This window comes from Psilocybe cubensis, chromosome 2, assembly GCF_017499595.1.
Source record: "Psilocybe cubensis strain MGC-MH-2018 chromosome 2, whole genome shotgun sequence".
NCBI classification, from domain to species: Eukaryota; Fungi; Basidiomycota; class Agaricomycetes; order Agaricales; family Agrocybaceae; genus Psilocybe; species Psilocybe cubensis.
In genome coordinates, this window is record NC_063000.1 from 4,218,412 (window position 1) to 4,243,895 (window position 25,484).

A 25,484-nucleotide genomic window follows, 5' to 3' on the forward strand; every position below is an offset into this window, starting at 1 on the left:
CAGGGAGGCGCAGGGACGTAAAATGTGACGTATATAAGGCGATGTGGCAAATGTGGGATAGCGTAGCGTAGAGGTGGAGGGTAGAAGTAGAGGACGAGCCACAAAATGCGAAATGCGAAATGCGACGTGAAAGAAAAACCAAACCAACGAACCAAAAAAAAAAAAAAAACAAGGATGAAGAAAAAAACGCGACTAATGTCGAAGGTCGAGGTTGAGGGGTGTCACAGGATCCCTGAATCTTTGAGCGCATTCTGCAATATCGTCTCTTTGACAGCCGCAAAGACAAGCCTAATATTCGTCGTATCCGTCGCCTGCGTCAAACTTCCCACACAAAAAACATCAATCAATCAACCCAAACCACCCAAAACAAACAAACAAAAAAAGAAGAGAAAACACTCACTGCGGATACACACTCAACCGCGCCCTATTCGCCTGCATAAACTTCCACAAAATATACTTGGCAGCCTTATTAATATCCGGGCCACCCGCATACTCCGAGAAATACCGCTCAAGGGGCACTTTGGGGAGTTTGTTCTTGAAGACGTCGATTTTGTTCAGGAAGAGGATGATGGATGTGCGGAGGAACCAGCGCGAGTTTATGACGGATTCGAAGAGGACGAGGGATTCTTGCATGCGGTTCTATGAGTGGGGTTGGGTGGGTGAGTGAGGGGTGAGGGGGTTGGATGAAAGGATGAAAGCGCACCTGTGATCTCTCCTCCAATAACACCTGGTCGTACTCGCTCAGCGCCGTACAGAAAATTATACTCGTCACACTCTCAAAACAATGTATCCACTTCTTCCTCTCCGACCGCTGTCCGCCGACGTCGAACATATGTATTCTGCATTGCGGGGTTCGAGAGCGTGTGAGTATGCATGTTCCCGATGAGATAAACGGAAAACGGAAAACGGAAAACGAAGAAAGGAGTCACGAAAAAAACCCAACGTAAAGCAAGCCAGGCAGATAGGAGGCCCATCGAAACAAAAAAGGAAACCGATCAAACACGCCGCGGAAATAGCGCAGACTTAACCGTGACCTAAAAGTCTCCTAAACGTCTGTAGGAGAAGCCGGATTTGGAATCGGGGGCTCATGATCATGCTCAAGCTCAAGCTCAAACTCGAACTCGAACACCATCGCCGCACCAAAAGTGAAAGTGAAAGTCGCAGCACAACCCAAACACCAAAGACCAGCTGCACACCAAACACCACCAACCCGACCCAAAACCCAAAAAAAGAACCGCCCCAACACGGCACGACACCACTTCACAAATAGACAAGTCACCGAACGAACCAGAACCAAAACCAAAACCAGAAACCAGAACAGAACCAGAACGAGAAACCAGGGAGATACAACCCCGGGCCCGGGTTACCGTCCAACCGCGTCTCAACCGTTTCTACCCGCCTGGGTGTCCTTCTGCCTGTCCTGCGCCGCCTGTCCTCTGCGCTGCCTGCATGTCCATCTAACATACGAACGAGCTAGCCAGCCTAGTATCCAACCACCCACCAGGCAGGAAGGAAGGCAGATAGATAAATACCCCGCCCACTTGTCCTCGGACCCATGTCGTCATCGTCGTCATCGGTATGACACCTACAACCTGACTCTGACTCCGACACCAGCGCGTTGCACATTGCGCGTTGTCGAGGGTCGTCGATAGGGTACGGAGCACGGAGTACAGGGGTAGGTTATACCGTATACCGTAAAGCCGTGCAACCGTAAACCGTATACCCGTATACTGTAGTCGTAGTCGTAGTCGTAGTCGTAGGAGTCGGAGTAGCGGATGTATGCTGTACATCATCCATCCATCCATCCATCCATCCATCCCTCTGTCCGTCTGTCCGTCCGTGTGGCCATTCGACGACCCATATCGAAACACCAAGAAAACAGAAAGGAAGAAAAGAAAAGAAATACGCCTCGAAAGCAAGGAAACGCGAAACGCAAGATAAAAAAAAACAGAAATGACCAAAAAAACAACAAAACCAAAAATCTCCAAAAAAGAAACCACAGAAAAAACGAAAGAAAAAACTCACGACAACTGCCCCATCGTAAACCTCGTCTCCGTGATACCCACACTCTTCTGGCGCGCTCTGAGCACATCCGTCTCGTTGGGGAGATACCCCGGCGAGCCTATTCGTAGGACTTCGCTGAAAAAGCTGGATAATGCAATCTAACATCAGCCTCCGAGCGAGCGAGCGAACAAACAAAAGCGAACAAGGAAAAAGGAGGGGAAAGGGCAAGTGAAGAGAAAGCGAAAGCGAACGCGAACACGAACGAGCGAGCAACGGGGAAAAGAAACCCAAAACGTACTAAGCAGCACTATCCATCAAATAAAAATCACTCGAATGCTCGTCCATAATCTTGGGTATAATGGGATCTTTCCAGAGCTGCGAGATCGCTTCTGCAATTTCCGTCGGGAAGTAAGGTTGCGTGCCCGCGGATGTGTCGAGCCGGAAGTCGAGGATTTTTTCGGCGAGGGCCTGGATGGATAGGGTGTGTGGTATGTCGATGTCGGTGTTTCGGTGGTGGTGTTGAGGTATGAGTATGAGTATGAGATTGACAGAGAGAGGAAGAGGAAGAGGAAGGAACAGCGACAGGGATATAAAGAGAGAAACAGAAAAAAACAAATCAGTTCCCATTCCATCGCCCCAAAAACGAAAAAAAAAAAAAAAAAAAAAAAAACAACAACACGCACCCGATTCGAAAACTCAACACACTCCATCCCAATCTTCTTCATATACACCACAACCTGCTGCGCCGAGTCAATCACATTCTTGTATATCACCGGACGGAACTCGGCGAGTTCGTGGGGCGCGAAACCGTCTTGGTGGATGATCTTCATTTGTTTGACGATGGTGGATTTTCCGGATTCGCCGGAGCCTGTTTGGGTGTGGGGTTGTGGGACGTTTGGAACGTTTGGAACGTTTGGAACGTTTTGCGTTCGTTGGAATGGGATGTATGTGGCACGAGGAGAGAAAAGAAAAAACGAAGCAATCAGCTCACAACCCAAACCCCCCCAAAACCCAAAGAAAACGAACAACGCACCTAACAACAAAATCTTACACTCCCTTTTAAACCTCTTCGAGTCCTCCTCGAGCTGGCGGTCGATCTCGTCAGAGTGTTCTTTGCCGGAGCGGTCGGCGGTGGATACGCAGCCGCCCATTGTTTTTGGTTGTTGGTTTTAGTTAGGGTTTTGATTGGTGGTTTTGGTGGTGGGTGTTGGTGGGGGTGGGTGGGGGTGGGTGGTTGGTGGGGGTTGTTGGTTGTCGAGGTTTGTGCGTGGTGTGTTGATGGGTGGTAGTCGATAGTTGGTGTCGGTAGTGAGTCGGTGGTAGTTGGTGAGTCGGTGGCGGTGGTAGTCGTCGGTAGTCAGCGGTGGGTAGTGGTAGGACGTGTGTGTGTGTGTGCGTGGGGTGATGGTAGTGGATGATGGTAGTTGGTTCCGACGAAAATCGTGGGAGCCGCTCAAGCTCAAGCGAAACGAAGCTAAATAAGCGACGTCTATCCCGTGTGCGTGCGCGCGCGTGTGTGTGTGGTGTGTGTTCCAATCCTCCTTCCCAAAGTAATCCAAACGTTTCCTATCCTATCCTTTCCTTTCCAATGAAATGCAATGCAATGCAAACGTATCACCCTACTCGTCTCCTAACCTGTCCTAACCTCGCACTCGTACTAAAATCGTGTCGTAGCGTGTCGTATCAAATCCAGATGCCAATCACCGCGTGCTCGCTCTCTCTCTCGCTGTTCCTTGACGATGATGGGAGGTTAAAGATGAAGATGAAGCAGATCGTTGATGGTTGATGCAGACCTAGACTTGATGCAAGCAAGCGATGAGCGATGATCCTGCAACGTGCGTGGTATAGCGGTGCGGTGCGGTGTAGCTATGCCGTGTGGGGTGGGGTGGGTGGGGTGAGGTGAGGTGGTATCTATCGGTGTGGTATCGGTCGGTATCGAGAACGGTGTTGGGTACGGTATCGAGAGCGGTGTTGGGGTACGGTATCGAAAACGGTGTCGGTATCGAGAAGGGTTTCAAGAACGGTATCCTATCCTATCCTATCCTATCCGTGTCGTACGTCGAGCGCAGATACTGTAAAACGTTACGCCGTGGAAAAGCGGAGTGTCGTGCGTTGGCGTCGGCGTCGGTGCTGGAGTCGGTGTTGAGGTCGACGGTGGAGGGGTGGGCGGTATTGGAAGTGGTAGCAGTCAGAGAATCGAGTGCGGTATGGAAGAGCCGAGGAAAAAGACGGAAATTAAACCCAATGTGGATATGGACGTTGATGTTGATGTGGATGTAGGTAGGTGTGAATACAGATAGCAACGACGACGACGATGACGGAAAACGATGCTCAGACGGACAATGAAACGGAAAAGAAAAAGGAAAAGAAAAGAAAAGAAAAGGAGAACGGAAAGGGGAGACGGGAAAGGGTAAGGGAAAGGGGTGGTGCTTGTGGCGGGGGAAAGGGTTCGAAATGCAAGCTCAAGCTCAAGCTCAGACTCAAGCGCAAAGATGGAAGACCTCGGGTGTTGTAGAGGAGGAGGAGTAGTTGATAGCAGTAGCGTATGTAAGAGTTTGCGGAAAGGGTTCGCAGTCGGACAGGCAAAAGCCAGAAGATGGCGTGAGTGAGTGAAGAGGAGAGAATCAGTCGACGCTCCGATCGCACAGCTCACAGCTAGCTCGTTTCGTTCGCGGCGGTTCGTCACACACACAGCGAAAAACCGCACGCGGCAATCACGGCTGATCGAACCAGCCCAGTCCGCTCATCAACGCCGCTCGTTCGGTTCGCCTGATCTCTGATGCCCTGTCCACTGTCCTGCCCTGATTGCCGACGCCGCACCGCGCACGTCTATTCGCATATTACGTAACCACGACGAATCGCCGTGTACACGTTTGTCAGATTATGTTATGGCTGGCTTGCCTTGTTCCCCAAAGCGTGCGTTCCTTTCTTTTCTTTGCTTTTTTCTTTTTGGTTGCGCGTGAATTGGTGATGGTGATTTTGTGATAGTATCACTATCGTACATATGTGTGCGACTTTGTACTCTTTCTGGTGCGTATGTGTGACTGCTAGTACTAGTTAACAACTTCACAACCCCCCACCGCCACTCCAGTCTCCAGCCGCCTATTCTCCGACCCGACTCGGATGCTTCGAAGTTGGTCCCGCTCCTGTACATGTTATCCCATATGTATCGACGATCCTCCAACGGTGCTACCTTGCAGCGTGTACTCAAGCTACTATCTCGTCTGAAAAAGTACCCCTACACTCCACTCTAAAGCACCAACGCTCGCCAAGTTCAAAGCACCAACCTTCACCTGCCGCACATATATCCAAATGCGTCTACGAGGCTCCCGGTCCCGCTCGAGCCATCTACGTAGTAACTTGTCTGCATAACTTACCACTGAGCAACCGAATCGAATCCGTAACCCCGTTCCATCCTTGACTCCCTTGTCCTCGTTCTCGTTCTCGTTCTCGCTATCGTTGTTTTTCTTGTTGTTTTTCTTTTTCTTGGATACTGTCCCCTTTCAGCTGCCACCCATCGTTCCTCGTTCCTCGATTCGCTTATCCCTCGAATCAAAATTTAATACCATCAGGCCGTCCCATTGACTGTAATATGTCTGCACAGTTTCTTGAAGCGGGATGAGGGATGCGGCGACGTTCGGTCTCCCGCGAACCGTGTGTGATTGTCAATGCGACAAGCTTGTCACCGCTTGTCAACTGCACAATTCACAATGCACAATTCACATCTTGGAATTCACAGTCAAGCTTCAAGGTTCGCTTGCCTCTGATGCGCCCCGTTTCTTGCTCTTGCTCTTGCCTGGTGTCCTTTAGGTGTTAATTAAACCCCTCTCTACTGGGGCTACCCCTCTTACCCTTCCCCGCCCTGTCCTGACCCGCTCCGAGTGCGTCCGAGTCCGAGTCCGGCTTCACTGCAGTTCATTGCCCTCTCATTCTCATATCCAGACTTCTGTTAACTGAATGTACCAAATTAAAATAAACTCTAAATCTGTATGTTTTAATTTCATCCACAGGTCAACTTCGAGAGTCAGCATTCTCTTCGTTTCCGCTTCGTCTCCGTCAAACCGGAATTCCGTCAATTTCGTTGTCTGATGTCGGTGTGTGGTCATTAATTAAACCGCTAGAATATCTGTAAGTAGTAAATACGATGAGCGAACAGCGAGCGGCGGAACGGCGTCTCTCTCTCTCTCTCTCCTCCCTCTTATACAATGGGATCATCGTACAGCACTACTGAAAGGCATCAGTATCATCGACAATAACATCCAACCCTATCAACTGGACCCACATCCACACATTCCCGTTCCCGTTCCCGTTTTCATTCCCTAAGAGCTGCAGAATCAACATATTGGTTCGCTCCAAGAATAAAACACATCTATACCCATACCCATGCCTATGCCTATGCCTATGCCCACACTGTGCTTAAGCCATATCCATCCAAAATAAATCATTGCATTCTACAGCTCTATATATAATCCCAGCTGAGCCGACATATAATCAATCCTATTGCGTCATAAACTCAGTCAAATACAAATTTAAATTCAACCCGGACACGGACACCGTCTCTCGACTCGACCTATAAGTAAGCACTCGACAGGCGAACGTGCCACGCACATCGTGTACCGCGCACCACACCGTGACGCCGTGCAGACAAACTCGCTCGCAGCAATATTACCCAGCAAGGTTGTATCGTATCGCGGTTGTCGGTTGTCGGCTGTCGGTTGTCGGGTATCAGTGTCAGTGTCATGTCTGCTGTCACTGGCGATGGCGGTTGGTTTGAAGCACCCCCGAGGCTCGGTCTGACTCGTCGTAAGTGTTTGGGCATGGGCCATGCGACGCTGTCTGCTGTCTTCTAATCCGCTGTCTGCTGTCTGTGCTTATTTCTATTGATATAGATATAGATATTATCCAAGTATGACGTTTTGTGAAATTGAAGCTTGAAACTTGAAACTTAAAGGCTTTATACCACATTTTGAACAACTATCCGCATCCACACCCGGCGCATCTATGGTTGCAGTTGCTGCTTGGGCTGGGTCAGAGGTTGGCGACACATAGTACACTGCACACACCCCATTTATCTTTCCACACATATTCTGTTCAACGTCCACAGATGAACCGGACTCGCTGGAATCGACTCGGAAGCTGATGTGGTTACAGTCCATCATCGCTTGATGCACATACGGGATCAAAACATGGGTGGGCGCGGGTTGACGCGGGTTTGTGTTGTATACTTATCATTGATATCATTCCTTGTAGATGACATTTAGTGGCAGTGGCAGTGGCCGATATACTAGTATTCTGGGAAACTCGAGAATGTGGTGATTGTAAAATTCGCCAAATGCTTCAAGCTTCATGCTTCAATCCTTAAGCAAATAAATACCAGTATACAAATAATACAAATGATACGTTACCAGCACACCCTTTACTCAGTTTAATGTACAACATATCCGTCTCAAATGTCCAAACCAATTGCAACATACTATAACTTTATTTGCTTATCTTTGTGTTCCTTCCGCCGTAAAGGAATGCAAGCCTTGACCCCTTGTAGAGATTTATTAAACCTTCCAAAGAATCCAACCTCGTCATTCATAAGAGACATTTGGGCTCGAGGTCTTGAATCGTCACTCTCATGCATTGGAAAACCTATTGCTTTCGCCCACATTGTTTCCTTCAAACCAAGTAAAACTGTTTGATCACCTCTGGCCCAACCAGACACTCTATCAGGCCGCTTTGGATATCGTCGAGTAAAGGCAGCATCAAAGTGTAGGGTCATTTCGAGTCGAACCGAGACATCAACGGGGGTTATTCCTAATGGTACACGGCACATCATCAGATGCTTTAATAATATGTTTTGCGTGTTTACTAAAACGTACTGTTTATTGGAATATGAAGAGTCGCACTTGCCAATGTTGCTCGAGCAGCTGCTGGGTCAAAGAAGAATAACCCAGAGCGTGCCTCGTCAAAAAGAAAGTCCGAGAACGAAGCATGATATATTCGCAGTGGCTCGTTTCGATCCTTGGAGACATAAATGACCGAATGCAAGTCGCAGAGAGCAATGTCCACCATCCCTGGCTGGAGAGAGTAAAAAATTTCAATCCCCGCTGCTGTCGGGGATACGAGGGTGTGGTTTACCAAAAATAATACGACCAAGATCTTGAACACATTTTCAAGGTTATCGACTCCTAGTAAGATATGACGGTAAAGAGCGTCCAATGCGGCAAATGGGGCATCCGAAGAGGGGACTGTTTGTTCCAGGATATACGACAGTCTCATGGTGGGTGAATGCCGGCGTGATCCAACATATTTCATGACTGTGGATGCATAGATGAAATGGCCTCGTGCGTGCATCATGAGCGCGCTCATTTCCTCTTTAGACGGCCACTGTGATGGGATGCTACTTCCAGCAGGATGATTGATTTTGATTTTCTGGAATTCTGACTGAAGAAATGATCTGATATCAATATCTGTATCGTCGGTGAAATTGTCCAGATTGATGCGTTTGGTAAATGAAGACAAAGGTTCGTCATTGAACACTTCCCGAATGACTTGTTCAGGTCGACAGGAGACAAATACCGAGATTGGTATCGTGAGCTGGGTGATTAGGGAGAAAAGCAGGTTGAGTATATGCCTATGCTCCTCCGACGAGTCACATTCATCCAAACCATCGACGACGATTAGATATGGAGCTCTTGATCTCCATGCTGCACCTGTGACCTCGTCGAGTGCCGCGGAATTAATGGGGTTGATGATCAATAGCTGCATCTGAATATCCAGCGATAATGAGAATATGGAGGGATCATTGGCCACTGCGTCCAATACAATCTCTCGAGCTTCAGGGAATGACTTCATAAGTTGGTACGCAAGTGTAGCTATAAACGGGGTCTCGGAGTGCCGGTTCTGTACACCTCGTGAAAAGAAGAAGCTGGCCACCAAACTGCCCGATTTCCAACACAACTCTGAGAGCGTTTGCGCTATCGCCGATTTTCCTACTCCCGCAGAACCATACAGCCACATGATTTGTGCCCAGGCGTTCTTGTCTTTTAACCATGTTATGATGTCGTCAAGGATTGCTGTGCGTGTGTTTGCGTGGCACTTTGGAGGATCAAACCGTTCAGCGGAGTTGTGAAGTGCTCCAGGTGTGATGTTTGAGCAAAATAGCTGCAATGCTGCACAGTGACTACCAGATACGGTACACTGTGAGCATCGTGTGCTTACAAATGTCCCTCCGGTGATGACGATGTTGCATGCACTCTCGAAGGACATATGGAACGAATGTGGGGAAGTTGTAGCTGCTTTGATCGCCATACAGTTGGTTTTACAGGTCCCAGACGGCAGATTTGCGGGAGTTTTCTCATTGGGTCTGTCTGTATAGCAGTTGTAACTTCTCACGGTGGCGACGTAATAATCAAGCTGTGTTGGAAGGAAAGTTTTGCCATTGGACATTTAAAGCACTGCACTGGTATACATAGCATTCTTTATCTTAGATATCGGAAAATCCGGGCAATCTTGTTGATGACGTGAAAACAATGCACGGGCCCTGGGGTTGAATGAGGAACAGTCATGTCCATGTTAATTGGTACACCTACATACCTTCTTTCCGTTGTTGAGTTGATAATCTCGCACTTCGAGGCTTCGAAGAGGGTGGTGCATTGGATAGAGGTGATGGTGATATTGTGTTTCGTAGAGACGGCACATTTGAAGAGGATTTTGGGGTTGTAAAGGAGTGGTCCGGGGGGGATTTTAGTGTGATCTTTGGGGTGCTTTTTGTGCGATGGACTGAAGCAACATTTTAGAAGGCAGAGAAGGTTGATTCTTTGACAAGCCTTGACATCAATCATCATTGTGGGATAGAGTTCCAACCCGCAAAGGTAGATGAATTTCTACAATCCCAGGAAATATAATATGGAAATTACTGTCCGCAATGTATGCTGTGAAAATTGTGAACAACAATTGAATATATTAACCAAAATATCGTACCTGACATATCTTAGGATAATTAAAACTGAGTCTTCCACGTCTGTCGGGCTCGTGGAAAAGAAGTAAGCAATATTTTAGTCGTTCTATTAAGTTTGAGCAGGATTCCAGATCAATTAATTTGATTGCTCCCAAGGTATATTTCATAGAAGGCTGCGTGTGAGCTTCGAAGGCGATGTATTACGCTGGTTGGGGGTAATGCTACGTTTTCTTTTCTTTTCTTTTCTTTTCGATGGACGTGATTGTGATTTCACAAAGCCAATAAAAGATCACTCACAGTTGCGGTTCAGTACTCAGTGCTTCAACTAATATGAGGCTGAAGGGTATTTTCAAAATGCTATTGCTATTGACCATGAAGTGTTTATATCCGACTCGAAGATGGTCGTTGAGGTGCTGATGCATATTTAGCATCACTTTTATCCTACTTGCATTCTTAAGATACATCGTGAAGGTTTGTAGCTGACCTGACGCCAATACTTACTTGACCTTGAAGTCCTTTTGCTTGTTTGTATTGCCAAATTTAGGTTACGGAATATCCTCTGTTAATTGTGGATGAAATCCATCAACATATCGCGTTATCTGATGCTATGTGGTCGAAGAAGTTTCACATATGATAGGGGCATGTTAAGTAGATGTCATTTTCGCCTAAACTCCAACACAGGCAATCAATTAACCATGTCGAGTCTACTCAAAATTCTAACTATCGTGCTAACTCTTGACAGAAAATTTCGTTCTTGACTGGTTGAGAGCCATATTCTTGCGTATGTCTGGGGTCACTTGTATATTCTGCCCATGATTCACCATCAAAGAGTGATGTTTCCCCAGGAATGATAGAATCACTTGTAATCTATTGATAACCTTATCGCTGTAATTTATAAAGGGGAGTTCTTCATCCGTCGTTTCAGCCTCATTGTTCCAATGTCAGAACTAGAAGATCCCAACATCGCGACAAAGCTTAATCAATCGTCGAATGGCCTGTTTGCTGGTTGTTATCTTTCAGTCTTGTCAGAACTAGTAATCCTTTACTACTGGCCCACTAAAGCTTAGTTCATACAGGCTATATGGTGTAATGGCTCACCAAACATTGGTCTACTTTCAGCACAGCGCCAAGGATCCCAAACCTATTCGGATTCTGGTTCATATCCCTCCTACTTGTTTCATGTCTTCATTGAATCTGATTTAATTTGGTCCTTCTAGATTTTGGTTATTTGGTATTTGTTTGTTGCCTATGATGGATCCATACATTTGACCGTCCAGTAACAGGCTTTTGAACACATGTAGCATCGTATTTGAAGGTATTGGATATTACACCACAATTCAGCGAGGTATGGCGCAGGGCCCGAAGAGTATATTTGCCGACAATGTGCTATGGTGAGTGTTTCTAATCTGTAGCAAAGACGTTGACCACAACCATGCCAAAGGGAATTCGGTGTACGCTCCTCACATTGTTCCTTTTGGCAGTACATTAAATTAATTACCTTTTGCCACTTTAACACATAGGTCGCCTTGTATACATCGGTATGAGTCAATTGTTTGTCTTGGGGTATTATTAGTAATAAAATCATTCAGTCATTGAGTGACCCAATTGTCCGAGGGTCAGGTTTCTTTATTTATCTGACATTATTGGCGCTAATATGCAATCTCCAGATTGTACACTTATCATGTCTGGAGGCGTACGTCAATTAGGCTTTCATTATTATCAATGTGCTATATTGACCGTTTAAATTCCGCTAGTCAGTGACAAAAACCGCCTACTGGTCTGTATTGTTGTATGTACAACGACTGGTGATAATACCTCGGATCTAGCCTAACGGTAATCTGTTTATAAGAGCCTCCCTAACATTGCCGCCCTGATCACGAATCTTTGTATGTAAAATTTAATAACCATTTCTGTACGTTTCTGAAAACTCGCCGTGTAATTCATTTAGACCTCATTTCGGCGCTGTAAGTGTGTTTATTAAGCGATATTTTGCTGATATGATGTAATGCTCATGACATTTTATGTCCTTTAAAGCTTCAAATCAAGTGTCGTCAGAGAGCTGGACATGAATGTAAGACAGTTGATAACATACTTTAATACCTCTGATTTATTAATCTGATCCTAGGGTCTAATTTTTGCCCTCATGATTTTAGTACTTCTAGCCGACTTAGTAATTGCGGCTTCACTATGTATTCTAATTTGGAGAAGTCGGACCCCAAACCCACGGTTTGTGGCATGTCTAGACTATTTACATTCTGATTGACTTGACGCCCTTGTAGGACATTCTCTCTCATTAGAACAGTAATATATAATACTGTGACGACAGGTCTTTTCACAAGCATGGTAACTACTGTGTCTTTGTTACTTGTAAGACTATTTTATAGGTTTTTAATAACTTCTGATACAACCCATGTTATCCCCTAGAAGATATTCATGACAGATACAACGGCATTTACGGGTTCATACTTCATAATTAGTATCAGTCAGTTTCCGTCCATTTCTCTGAACAAAGAAAATCTAGTTGATTGCTGTACATATATTCCGGGATCCTGCCTCCAGCATATTCGATTGGCCTTCTTGCCTCACTCATTCGCCGAGATAGCATACGAGCTAGACTAGAGGAGGCAGATGGCAGGATTAGCTTTCCTTTACAAATCCCGAAGCAAACTGTCGCTACAGGAACCTCTTCCTTCGTACCTATGGACAAAGACAACGGTTTCCCATCTTCCATTGGACAAATGCACTGCAATCCAGGAGTTGTGGAATATTCAAAGGATATTGAGGGGAAGGAGGCGCAACATTCTCATTTTGTAAGCCATTCCAACGTGAACTATACGGTACATTTTACTGAAGATCTAATTTTCTTCGCAGGGGGAATTAAGCATTGAAGTATTCGTGGAAGACGAAAAAGACGAAATTAAACGGAGCAAATGATTTGAGACGTGGGGCAGAACTATAGACTTTTCTTATTGAATTTGGGTTCACTTGTAACACTATGGATTATTACACTCACAAAACCGGTTTGATCTTGAATATAAATCCAAAAAACTTGTCTGAATTTCATCTGCAAGCTCTTGAGAGTCAAAGGAGTGGTTGAAGTGGTTGAAGTGGTGGTTTACGTTGGTAGCTACTTTAGGATGATCCAGAGCGAAATTGAGCTATGAAGGATAATGTGCCGGCACAGAGATATGTGTACAAGCTCGCACATGTCTGCGAAGCAGCTATGAGCCGTCTGATTCTAATCTTGGGATGGCTGCTGAAGTCGACTATTTGTGATAGTTGGTGATCTATTTCCGTGACGCTGGGATTGCCATTGGTGGGCCGTTTGCGCCGTTGTAGAGTCCAATACCCAATGCTTTAGATGAAATCTTAAGTTTGAAGATTAATGTATGGGGTGAGCTATATCACGATATTTAGGACTCCCCAACGGTGCCCCCTCGGAGCAATGAACCCCACGGTTGAAACGTTGAGGTTACCACAGTAAAGTTCCCACGGTTCACGCCGCGGGTACGGCATATTTCTAATCAAACTCCGCTTGAACTCAATGACAGTTGACTTGACTTGTTGGCAAACGACAAACGACATCAATGCCTGTTATATTAACCCCTGAAGCTTGAAGATTGTAGCTTGCATCTCCACCATCGCTCATGCTCCGCGGGACGTGTTTTCTGCGTGCCATGAGAATGGAAATGGGCCAGCAGGATTCACAGGATTCGGTCCTTGGTGCACTCTTGTGTAGAACCCCATCTCGCACAGGATGCTCAACACCTTCGAGCAGCTACTGTTGTCCTCGTTGGCACACGAGCGCGCGGGGAGTATGAGGCGAAAGACGGTGGATACAATCTGTGACTTTGCGAATCAGGGGAGGACGGTGGGTAGACCTTGACATGCGTTGCTACTGCAGGTGTTTAGTATGACGCATGCGCAGGGGCTTGGCGTTGAGGAGGGTTCTGGGGGTGTGGGAGGTGGTGCGGTTCCCAGGTTGTGGATGTTGAGGGTCACCAAACACTCGATTCTGTATCGTTCCCAAGACATCAATTTTGCAGATGGCTGGAGAGATCCGATTGTTCGAGGTGGTAATGCATATACGTCTGTCATATGGATTTTCTGGAGTAACCCAAAAGTGCAGAGAGCTCTAACATGCGTATTACACAAACTTTTCTCACTCAAAAAGTAATTTATTCAATGATTTGAGAGGCAAATGGTTCCCACGGATAGCGGCATGGAAATTAATGGCGCGACAACACCATTAAAACTCTGCGTAACCTGAAACGACTTGACTTCAACTTCCAGTTCACGAACGACACACCACCTCAATACATACATGTCGACTCATGGCCCCTTTATATGCTTCAAAAAGTACCAGATAGGCTATATTACCAGAGATTAGTATGTTTGAACTATATCTATATCCTGTACCGCGAAAGTGCATATTCCACGCTACTCTGCCACGTAACTCCCTTTTGCAGAGCATCCCGGCAATATATCTGACCTCCCCTCTCTCGTCTGGAGTCACCGACGCCGTTGACGGTGGTTATTCACTGTATTCAATGCATTACATGGGTTCTCCGCGCAGCACATCTCTCATCCGCCCCAGATGCCAAATAGCTGGCCCAATCCATTTCCCTCCTACCATTAATCAAAACCCTATCAGGAACCACGCAAACAGATCTACCTCTACATACTTTTCTACCCTCCTACTCCCAACCGCTGAACCCCGCTTGCAAGTACACATCCCATCCTTTTATGGTCGCGCTTCCAGAGTTTCATTCTGCGTCCTGTGTACTGTGGGCCAATACCGACTATTGGGTGTCCGTTTACCGTAAGCGGTGGCGGGAGTAGGGGAAAGACGAATGGGAGTGGGAGCGAGAGTGGGGGCGCAATTGGGAGACAGGGTGAAGTGCTAGTACGACGAGCGCTCCATGGTCTTTCTCTCCGCTGCGAAATTTATGAACCAGCTGTCCGACGCCAAATTGCATGTCGGGAGAAAGTCATTGGACAGCCGTAGATCGTGCATTCTTGGAGGGAATAGGGGAGCTTGAACACGATGCAGAGTTTTCGTGGAATGGTGGGGGGTGGATGTGAGTGCCAACTACGTGTGATATCAGCAAACATACGGCGTGCGTACCTCCGTAATGGATGAGAAGTGTCAGGCGTCAGACACTGGTTGTATATTGCTGGACGCAGGGCACTCTGTCCGTGCCCGCGTGTGAGGTGTGTTTTATTTTGTCTGTAGTTGATTCGACTTTCGCACCCTCCCACCTTCATGCCATACAGGCCTGCTCCAATACGGCTTTGTTCTGCAGTAAACAGAACGGGCGCTGACCGCACGGCCAAACTGTGTCCCATTAGCTCAGCACATACATCAACACCGAGTTGGCAACGATGTCGCGGCTTCATGCTATGGCCAACAGACGCAAGACGTGCACCGCAGGTGTAAGAGCCAGTACCGCGCATATAGGTGTTAGCATGAGCAGTAAGCTTTCCATGTACGAGAGATTTGGGGCTCAATATGCACGGTAGTGATGAGGATGGTGACTCGCAACTTGCCCCCAAACCCTGCAGCACTGTCAGTCTAAAAGTAATCTGTAACATAATTATTTGTTCTCACTCCACTCCATGTTGAGAGACAAGATTACTACATTTGTTGAAAAGAGCAGCATGAATAGGTAGCGCTATCATGATTATGTCTATTTTGCTCTGATTTTTTGTTGCAGCAATGGGAAAAGCTTCTTTGATGATGAAACTCTCTCTTTTTCATGACGGCGTGTGAACACAAACCTTGTGAAAGACGATAGAAAATCTATGCCGGTCCGGCTTGTCCATGCTACAGCTTCTAGGCATTCAGGTGAGTAGGCCGTGCAGATTGCGCATGGAATTCATCACAACGTGATGCTTTCGGATGCTATACTACTAGACAGGGAAGCGTTCTAAATCGACGCTGGGTAGACATTAAATTTTGGAGACATGGTCACCAAGACATGCAGATACAGATACAGTCAAATCTGCAAAAAATGTCAGAAATTGTCTATACACCTGAATTCATGAGTGTTGTAGTCTATGGCTATAGTGTTGGGGTGTCCTTTGGGTCTATAAAGAGATAACATCAAAATGTGATGCTTCTCGTCCTATGTGGAGAATGATATGATCACTTCTTATCTATTGATTCATTCTTGTTGTGGAATATAAAGAGATTTTGTTCATTTCGATTTCACTGACACCAATGGCGGAACTAGCAGACCCCAACTTGGCCACACAACTTAATCAATCGTATAATGGCCTCTTTGCTGGATGTTACCTTGCGGTTCTGTGAGTAAATGCTGTTTCACTCATTCGTAATGTACGGACAATTGAACCCTATTCCATGATATAGGCTGTATGGTGTGATGTCCCACCAAACATTGGTGTACTTTGAGCAAAGCACCAAGGATCCCAAACCTATTCGGATTCTAGTGGGCATTCTATCTTTTACTTTATATCTTTGTTGAACCGCCCTAAACCTTCCCTTTTAGATTTTTGTTATTTGGTATATATTGAATGATTGAAACCAGTCATAATATTGACCATTAATGTCAGGACCTTGAGCACATTAACCATCATCTTTGAAGGAATGGGTTTTCACACCGTAGTTCAGCGGGCTCTCGCAGGGGGGCCTCAGAGTCTATTTTTAGACAACTTCTCTTGGTGAGTGTCCTTCGCCGTAAGCAGAGTTGTTGACCGGAACCATCTCAAAGGCAAATTGCTGTAAGCTCCGCATTTTCATAATTCTACGCCGTTTAAATTTACCATCTTACCAATGCCATCGCAGGTTGGCTTGTATACTTGGGTATTGTTTAATTGCACGATTGACGCATTCCCACTGATAAACTTTTTAGTCAATGACTGATCCCATTATTCGAGGGTTAGTTTGCTTCGTTTATCTGATATTGTTTCATTAATATTCACTCTTTAGACTCTACATCTATCGGGTATGGAAGCGTATGTACATCATGCATATACCTGCTGTCATAGTGGTCATATTGATTGTTAATTATTGATAGTCAGTGACAGAAACCGTCTGCTGGTCATCATCGTGGTATGTGAAAGAGTTTGTGACCCCATTCAGCATTCAGATTTAACTGTTATCCGCTATAAGAGCCTCCCTAACGTTGGCGCCTTCATCACCAATATCTGTACGTATCATCTAATAATTTGCTTTTGAGCGTTCGCAGAAATTCACCTTACAGTTTCATCCAGATCTGGTTACTGTCTTGTATGTACATTCTAGAGCGAAGCTGCATCGCCGTGATTCAAGGCTTATAATGTTGCTTTCAGCTTCAAATCAGATGTGCTCCAAGATATTGCGATGAATGTACGAAGTTTTAATAGATAACGCAATGCGTCTGACTCCTCACCTGGGTCCAGGGTATAACTTATGCCATGCTTGTTCTGGTACTTCTAGCAGACTTAGTAATTGCCGCTTCGCTATGCATTCTGCTTTGGAGAAAGAGGACTATAGTTCCACGGTGTGTTGCATTATAATACCTATAATATCTACAAATTGACAAGGAACTGACGGACGTGTAGGACTTCTTCCCTCATCCGAACGTTAATATATAATACTTTGACAACGGGGATTTTCACAAGTATCATAGTGATCATATCTCTGATTCTTGTAAGGTCTTTGTATACTCTTTATGAAGTCGTCATATAACTGGGACCTTTTTAGAAAAAAGTTATGCCCGATTCTTTTGCATATGCGGGTTCATACTTCATAATCAATAACAGTCAGTCCTTTCAACTTCTATGAGTCAGCAAAATCTTATTCAGTGGGGGAATATACCCCGGAAAACTCTCCAAAAGCATATTCCATTGGCCTCCTAGCATCTTTGACTCGTCGTGACAAGATGCATCCCAGATCACACGAGTCTCGCGGAGCGATCACATTTTCTCAAGAAATCTCCAAAGAAGCAGTGTTGTCAGGCACTTCCTTCGTGCGCACGGATAAAGACAATTCTCTCCGGTATCCCATTGTAGAAGTGTACCGATCCCCTGACGTGGTGAACTATTCAGTAGATGTTGAAGCGGATCAAGCACAATATTCGCATTTTGTAAGTCGTCCTCGGGCACTGTGAGGGACAATCTATTGATGATATATTTTCTTTACAAGGGGAAAGTGGATATTAAAGTGGTAACGGAAGTGGAAACTGATAATAGTACACGGTAACTATAGCTTAACTGGATTCTGTCCAGCAGTTCAGATGGAAAGAAGCGACGGGGCAAAAGAGGAGAATTGTAGCTGCTGTAGGCGAGTTTGAATAAATTGTAGGAAAAAAGAATCATTTAAATACAAATCCTTGGATATCAATTCGTGGAATTACCTATACTTACCGAAGGTAAATATTCAAGTCAATCCTGCTCAAGAGTCAAATGCCGGGAAACAGCGTGACCTGGAGCCGCGTATTTCGAACTCCGCGCTGGAGCCCACAGCTCACACATCCCGTATCCGTCCTTTTGCCAACCTCCAACGGGTCGTCCTTCTCGTGCTTAAAGCTTAATCGATGATTGAAATCACCAACCTTTACGTTCACTTTCACCACCTTTGACCTTTTCATGTGCCCTTCCTCTTCATCCGCATATACTTCTCCTATACCCGTTCCAGATGTTATCCAGGCTGATTTACACGTTGACCGCACTTGCGAGCGCATATCCTCGATAATGCTTAACCCGAGTTTGATGTTGCATCCTGTGGATTGCAGGCCCTTGCCAGTAATTGGGAAGCCGCTTCCTGTTTGATGAAGTTGTGGAAAGGTGAATGAGCATGGAATGCTTCTTCTTGCTCGTCCTCGTCCGCCTCCTCTTCCGGCCGGCTCCAATACGCACAGGAAACAAGTGTAGCTCGCCTGTCCCCGAGTTCAACATTTACCAGCCATCGCAACAGCAACACATGCCCTCACACGCCACACACGCGAACCGCTCCTCGTTGTATGACCAGCTTTTACACCAGGCATTCAACCGCAGGGGTTTGGAGGTGAGGAGGGCTCAGACCGACGACTGACGATGGAATCTGTCGTCCCGCCCCAGATAACCGCCGAGCTGACGCAGATCCTGTCCAATCTCATCCTGGGTGATAATGACATCCGTGCCAGGTGTGTCTTAGCCTCCCCCCTTCCTTATATCTCTTCTTCTCAACGTGGTTGACTGGGGTGGAATAAAGCGCAGAGATAGCCGTCAACGAGCGTCTGACACATACACCCGACCTGTACCTGCTCGCCCTTGCCCAGTTCGCGATCACGGCGGACACAGAAGTGGTCAGTACCCTGCCTTGCTCTCATACCCTACACTGTCTGATCTAAGGGATAACATCCATCTATCTTTCCATGTACCCAACTATCTATCCAGATGCGCTCGTTTTCGCTTGTTCTCCTCCGCCGCCTCCTCTTCCGCCCGGCCCCCGTACTCACAGCGAACAACGGCGGCCCGCCCGCCCCCGGCTCCGACATCCACCAACAACTGCAACAACAACAGCACCATCTACAGCAGCAGCAACAGCAGCACATACCCTCGCATGCCACACACGCGAACCGTTCCTCGCTGTATGACCACCTCTCGCACCAGACGCTCAATACCCTGGAACGGCTGCTTTTATTCTCATTGGCGCACGAGCGCGCGGGGAGTGTGAGGCGGAAGACGGTGGATACGGTGTGTGATGTCGCGAATCAGGGGATGGCGAGGGGTAGACCGTGGCATGCGTTGCAGGCGCAGGCGTTTAGTATGACGCATGCGCAAGGGCTTGGAGGTGAGGAGGGCTCAGGCGGTGTGGGTGGTGGTGCGGTGCCCGGGTGGATGTTGAGGGAGAGCGCGTATAGAGTTTTTGCAGGATGTCCGAGCCTTGTGATGGACCTCCAGATCGATGCCGTGCTCGGTGTGTTCCAGCGCGGCTTGCAGGATCCTGAGGATATTGAGGTGCGTCTGCTTTCCATTATAAATTCAGTACGACGGTGCTGACAGCTGGGTTCTTGATGGTTTATACAATGTATGGTATTGAATAGGTTCGCCATGCAGCGCTCCTGGCGTCCGTCGCGTTCCTCTCCTCGGCAGACGCCACCCAACTCGCCCAGTCCATTTCCCTACTCTCACCAATGCTCGACACCCTCCCAGCCCTCTCCAACGCGCTCTCACATCCACCATTACACGCTCCCCTCCCTCCCCCGACAACATCTTCCTCTACATACACCTACGCACCCTCACGACCAAAAACGTCCAACTACCACTACCTATCCACCTTCCTCTCGACGCTCACCCCGCTCGCGAGCACACATCCTATACTCTTCGCACCGCATTTGCAGACGCTTCTGACGTTCCTGCCGAGTTTGATTTTGCCCCCGGTGGATTGTGGGCCGACGCCGACTGTTGGGCGGCCGTTTCCTGTCGGTGGTGGGGGCAAGGTAAATGGGAATGGGAATGGGAGGCAGGGTGCATTTTTGTTTCCGCCTGTGCCGGGAGGAGGAGGGGGGATGCGTTTGGACGATGACGATGGTGATGGTGGAGGTGGGTCGCATGGTTCAACGCAGAACGGACATCTTTCCTCCTCTTCTTCCTCGTTATCCAATTCTTCCTCTTCTCCCTCCTACAACAATGATCATGATCATGATCACGACCACGACGCAGAAGACGACGACGACGCGTCGCATGACGAGCGGTCTACTCTCCGGTTCTCAGCGTTGGAATTCATGATCTCGCTTTCGGAGGCGAGACCGAATATGGTGAGGAAGGTGGTTGGGTGGACAGAGGTGATTGTGCGTGCGTGTTTGGAGGGCATGGGCGAGCTTGAGGAGGATGGGGATGTGGGGGAGTGGTTGAGGGAGGATGTGAGTTTTTTTTTCTCTTTTCTTTCTTTTTCTTGCCTTTTTTCGGGTTGTGTTTTTTGGGTTGGTTCTTTCTTGAGAGGACGGGTGGGTAGCACACTAAGTTTTGTGTGTTTTTGCGAGTGATGTTTTTTATGGTGGTGGGGTAGTGATTGTGATGATCGTGATTCTGATTGCTGGTGTGATGGACAAGGGGTAACGGGTGATGGGTTATGGGTGATGGGTGATGATGATTGGAAGGTGATATATGATGATAGTCGTGTTAAGATGGTGGTGGTGGGTGTTGAAAGTCAAGATGCGATGGGATGCAAATCGTGGGGGTGGGGTGGGGTATTGACGTTTAGCTTAGCGGCTGACGTGCGGGTTATATGGGTATTGGATGGACGGAAGGACAGGGACTGAGCCGCAGAGCCGCAGAGCCGTAGAGAAGGGGCAGAGTTTTTACCCTGGTCTGACTTCTTGCGATTTTTTTGATTTGATTTTTTGATTTTTTTTCTTATGTTGGCTGTTTTTGTTTTGATGTGGATGTGGACGGGTGTTGTGGATAGGTGTTGTGCTTGTGCTCAAACTTGATTTGTCGGTGTATGTGTTTGGCGTGGTCGGGGGTGGGTGGGGCCTGGATTTGGAAAAGAGATTGGAGGTGTGGACAGATAAATGGAAAGCTGGATAGATGTGACATACGGAGTAGGGGTTGGGTAGATGGTTTGACGGAATAATTGCGGTAATGGATAATGTACTTGCGAATCGGAAGTGGTGTTTTGATTTTTTTTTTTCTATTCGTCTAAGCTACTTGTTTTTTCGTTTCTTTTCTTTTAAATTCCCTTTTTTACCTCTCTGGGAACGTTTTTACTGATTCGATTTTTGACAGCCCTCGACTGCTTCGAGTTCAGCAGAAACAGATGCGCCGCCTGCGTTGTATGAGCAGAGTTTGGATCGGCTCGCGTGTGCGATGGGTGGACGCGCGATTTTGCCACCTGCGTTCCAGGTGCGCCGTACTTCTTGATTTTTCGCTTTTTTGCGTGTTTTAACTGCTTTTATATTCGTTCTTTGGGTTGTACAGTACATTCCATCGATGATGGCGAGCTATGATTGGCGTGTGAGGCATGCTGGGTTGATGGCGATCGCTGCTATTGGGGAAGGGATAGGCAAGGTACGTTTGTGCAGCTACATTTTTTACGTTATCTCACTGTACTGAATTGTCTTAATAACGTTCTTGTAGGTTATGCAAAAGGAACTGGAGAAGATCGTCGAGTGTGTTGAAATCTTATGTTTTGGTTAGCTGGTCAGAGCTGATGATGTGTGGTGTAGCCTTGTGACGCCCATGTTTAACGATTCACATCCTCGCGTCCGGTATGCGGCGTGCCAGTGTATGTAAGTTTTTGATTTCGCTTGTGTTGACTCTTTAGCAGTGTCTTGGTGCATACCGCGTCGGTTTTTTCTTTTGATATATTTCCAGACTGCCGACGTTGACGTTGACTGACTGATTTTACCATGTAGAGGGCAGCTGTGTACAGATCTCGAGGTACGCTCGACTCCGTTTATAAGAATTAACCGTAGGAGATTCTGATATCGCCACACGTCCAGGAAATCATCCAACACCGCTTCCACCGCCAACTCTTCGCTGTCCTCATCCCCGCCCTCGAAGATCCCGAACCACGAGTCCACGCGCACGCCGCATCGGCGCTTATCAACTTCTGCGAGGGCGTCGAGCGTGATACCCTCCTTCCCTATCTCGACCCGATTGTCGAGCGGCTGCTGAAGTTGTTGAATCCGGGCGGTGACCAGACGCAGGTGAGGCGGTATGTACAGGAGCAGGCGATCACGACGCTTGCGATGGTTGCGGATGCGAGTGAGGTTACGTTTGGAAAGGTCCGTTTTGTTTGTGCAAAGCATTGTGATTTCTGTCTGATTTTAGTTACCCCCTGGATGTGTGCTAGCATTATCCAACGATTATGCCGCTTTTGTTGAATGTACTTCGGAATGCAGAAGGCCCGGATTATAGAAAGTTGCGGGTGAAGGCTATGGAGTGTGCTGGGTTGATTGGTGCGTATTGCTTAATTTAAAGTGTTGATTAAGTATCTGACAATGTTTTGAAAAGCCATCGCTGTTGGACCTGATGTGTTCAGGCCCGACTCGAAGACGCTCGTTGAGCTGCTAATGCATATTCAGCGTGAGTTTCATATCACGTTCAGCACTGGTATCTTTCTCATTTATTTCTCAGAGGGACCTCATGATCCCAATGATAATCAAGTAGGACACTACTTGATTGCGACGTGGGCTAAGGTGTGCCAGGCTCTAGGTCCAGAGTTTGAGCCGTACCTAGCTCTCGTGATGCCCTCGCTGCTTGCGACGGCTGGTGCAAAAGCAGATTTATCGCTATACAGTACGTAGTCCTTTCCCTTTCCCATGTATATTCTATTAACCTGACATCTCAATGTAGACGACGAGGATGAATATAGTGACGAACGTGACGGGTGGGAGACCATCGTGATGGACGGGCAGACGTACGCGTCCGCACGTCCGCGATGGATGAAAAGTGTCAGGCATTCGAAACACTTGTGATATATTGCTCGACACTGGGTCCGCGTTTCGCCCCGTTTTTGGGCCCCACACTCGAGGTGACGCTTCCGTGTTTGAGGTTTTACTTCCATGAAGGGGTTCGTGAGGCGTGTGTGATGTGAGTTTTGCTTCGCCTATAGTTTTTTTGCTTTGCTCAGTCTCCATCTTCACCTCATACAGGCTGGTCCCGATGCTTCTTGCGTGCGGCAAGCAGAGTGGTACCCTCACGAATCAGATGGTAGCCACTGTCTTCCATCAGCTCATCACCTGCATCAACACCGAGCATGACGCGACCTTCCTCGCCTCGCTGTACAAATACTTTTCCGAATCCCTACGCGTGATCGGGGGACCCGAGGCGCTCTCGCAGCAGTTCCACGAAGCGGTGATGGAGGCAACGAAACGACAACTACACTCGATGGCCGACAGACGCAAAGCGCGCGCTGCACGCGTTAATGGCACTGGCGGACCCATGAGCATGAGCATGGGGATGGGCGACTACGACCGCGATGAGATGGCGCTCGTAGAGGAAATTGAAGATTTCGCGCTGGAGGATATGGGCAAGATGTTGATGTGCTTTGACCCGAACCATCCGCTACTTGTGGCTGTTGCGGGTGTGAGGGACTTAGGGTTCAATACGTATGATAGTGATGAGGATGGTGAGGAGGAGTGAGAGTTTTTGATTTGGTTAATGTGATGGTCATCTGATTGATGAAAACTTGTGTATTTGTGGTGCTGTGGGAGGAGGGTGAAGTGAGATGAGATGATGTATCCGTGGAGACACAAATTTCCGTCTTTCTCATTTTTCCACTGATTCTTGGTTATCCCTATTTACTATTCTTTACATGAGCGTTGGAGACTTTCTGACCGAAATCGGTTTCTTTTCTTACGCGATACTAGTGACCTCTTGATCAAAGTTGGTTCATTTACGGGACAGATCTTATTTACCATCTTATATTCTATTTTGACTTAACTGGCTTTCTCACTACGTTCTATCATATCAACCAATCACAATATTTTCCCGTCTTCTCTGTTGGCTTGCTGTTGGATATCATTAGATCATCAACTACTTAGATATATTCATACCATGTTCGGCAGGGAGAATTACTGTTGTTTCATTTGACTGTTAGACGCTGTTAACTCGATAATCTATCCCTAAGGCGAAAGGACGACACATTGAATGTGGAACTGATAGTCTGCTATCGAATCTGTCATCCGCGGTCATGCCTGAAGCTTCAGTGCCTTAGAGGTCTCACTGCAATGCCAAACATCCCATGGCTGTCAGAATCCAAAAACTGATGTTATATTCCTGTCATTCCGCGGTCGGGTCTAATCAGGATTCCAATTTAATTCTTCTTACGCAAGCGATGATACTGTTCATAAAATCCAGAGTATAAAACGCAATAGTTGTCTAAGTCTCACGGACGTCTCTGTTTCGACCTTCACAAGCAATGTCAGTAATCGAGGGCTCTAACGTACTTGTCAAGCTTCGCCAGTCGTATAATGGCCTCTATGCGGGGTGCTACGTATCTGTCATGTCAGTTACACTGCTGGTTATCTCTGCTTTCACGGCTGGCCTCACTCTCACTCTCACTCCAGGCTTTACGGGGTTTAGGGTTTAGGGTTTAGGGTTTAGGGTGCCCAACGAGCAGCGAGCGAAGCGAGCTGCGAGTTGGTTAGAAAAGGCTGGATGGCCTAAGGCTTGTGGACAAAAGTGGGGGCTTGGAGAAGCTCCCTTCCACTTTTTTGCCTTTTTATAAGGCTCATCAGGTCCATATATAGCCATTTTACCTATATTAATCCGAGGTCCGAAGTTAAAGAAACCTCGGAGCGAGTTTTCACCTTTGTTGTTCCGAAGTTTGGCAATTTCTCCGAGGATTAGTAATATCTCCGAATTTTAAACTCCGCTTGAATTTCGGCTTGGGTTTAGGGTTTAGGGGTTTAGGGTTTAGGGTTTAGGGTTTAGGGTGGGAGCGAGCACCGAGCGAAGCGAGGTGCGAGCGACTAGTTTAAACTGTGAGTTTGAAGATAGAAAGTAGGCCAGAGGGCTGTTTGGGGGTACAAACGGCCAGCCCTTTCGTCTTTATAGACTCTTCAGTGGCTATACTTAGAAGGAATGTTCTGGAACA

The 25,484-nt window shown here is 47.1% G+C and overlaps 6 protein-coding genes across 6 annotated transcripts; 3 read left to right on the forward strand and 3 right to left on the reverse strand.

Annotated features, from left to right (window-relative positions):
• Positions 1-396: 396 nt before the first annotated feature.
• JR316_0002839 (Guanine nucleotide-binding protein alpha-3 subunit) lies at positions 397-832 on the reverse strand (the record flags this gene model as incomplete). Its single annotated transcript, XM_047888624.1, has 2 exons — positions 397-639; positions 704-832. The coding sequence occupies 2 exons, from the start codon at positions 830-832 to the stop codon at positions 397-399; spliced, it is 372 nt and encodes a 123-aa protein (XP_047753547.1).
• A 1,469-nt stretch (positions 833-2,301) lies between these two features.
• JR316_0002840 (Guanine nucleotide-binding protein subunit alpha) lies at positions 2,302-3,155 on the reverse strand (the record flags this gene model as incomplete). Its single annotated transcript, XM_047888625.1, has 3 exons — positions 2,302-2,472; positions 2,688-2,872; positions 3,038-3,155. The coding sequence occupies 3 exons, from the start codon at positions 3,153-3,155 to the stop codon at positions 2,302-2,304; spliced, it is 474 nt and encodes a 157-aa protein (XP_047753548.1).
• Positions 3,156-7,860: 4,705 nt separating this feature from the next.
• Positions 7,861-9,261, reverse strand: JR316_0002841 (uncharacterized protein; the record flags this gene model as incomplete). The annotated part of the gene is made up of 2 exons (XM_047888626.1): positions 7,861-9,156; positions 9,214-9,261. The coding sequence occupies 2 exons, from the start codon at positions 9,259-9,261 to the stop codon at positions 7,861-7,863; spliced, it is 1,344 nt and encodes a 447-aa protein (XP_047753549.1).
• Positions 9,262-12,651: 3,390 nt separating this feature from the next.
• JR316_0002842 (uncharacterized protein) lies at positions 12,652-12,886 on the forward strand (the record flags this gene model as incomplete). Its single annotated transcript, XM_047888627.1, has 2 exons — positions 12,652-12,762; positions 12,824-12,886. The coding sequence occupies 2 exons, from the start codon at positions 12,652-12,654 to the stop codon at positions 12,884-12,886; spliced, it is 174 nt and encodes a 57-aa protein (XP_047753550.1).
• Positions 12,887-17,838: 4,952 nt separating this feature from the next.
• JR316_0002843 (uncharacterized protein) lies at positions 17,839-18,158 on the forward strand (the record flags this gene model as incomplete). Its single annotated transcript, XM_047888628.1, has 2 exons — positions 17,839-18,042; positions 18,102-18,158. The coding sequence occupies 2 exons, from the start codon at positions 17,839-17,841 to the stop codon at positions 18,156-18,158; spliced, it is 261 nt and encodes an 86-aa protein (XP_047753551.1).
• An 833-nt stretch (positions 18,159-18,991) lies between these two features.
• JR316_0002844 (Importin subunit beta-3) lies at positions 18,992-24,028 on the forward strand (the record flags this gene model as incomplete). The annotated part of the gene is made up of 16 exons (XM_047888629.1): positions 18,992-19,080; positions 19,149-19,242; positions 19,334-19,897; positions 19,984-20,482; positions 20,603-20,802; positions 21,668-21,784; positions 21,860-21,949; positions 22,019-22,050; positions 22,108-22,170; positions 22,297-22,321; positions 22,384-22,668; positions 22,737-22,842; positions 22,898-22,969; positions 23,021-23,182; positions 23,240-23,303; positions 23,539-24,028. The coding sequence occupies 16 exons, from the start codon at positions 18,992-18,994 to the stop codon at positions 24,026-24,028; spliced, it is 2,952 nt and encodes a 983-aa protein (XP_047753552.1).
• Between the last annotated feature and the right edge of the window lie 1,456 nt (positions 24,029-25,484).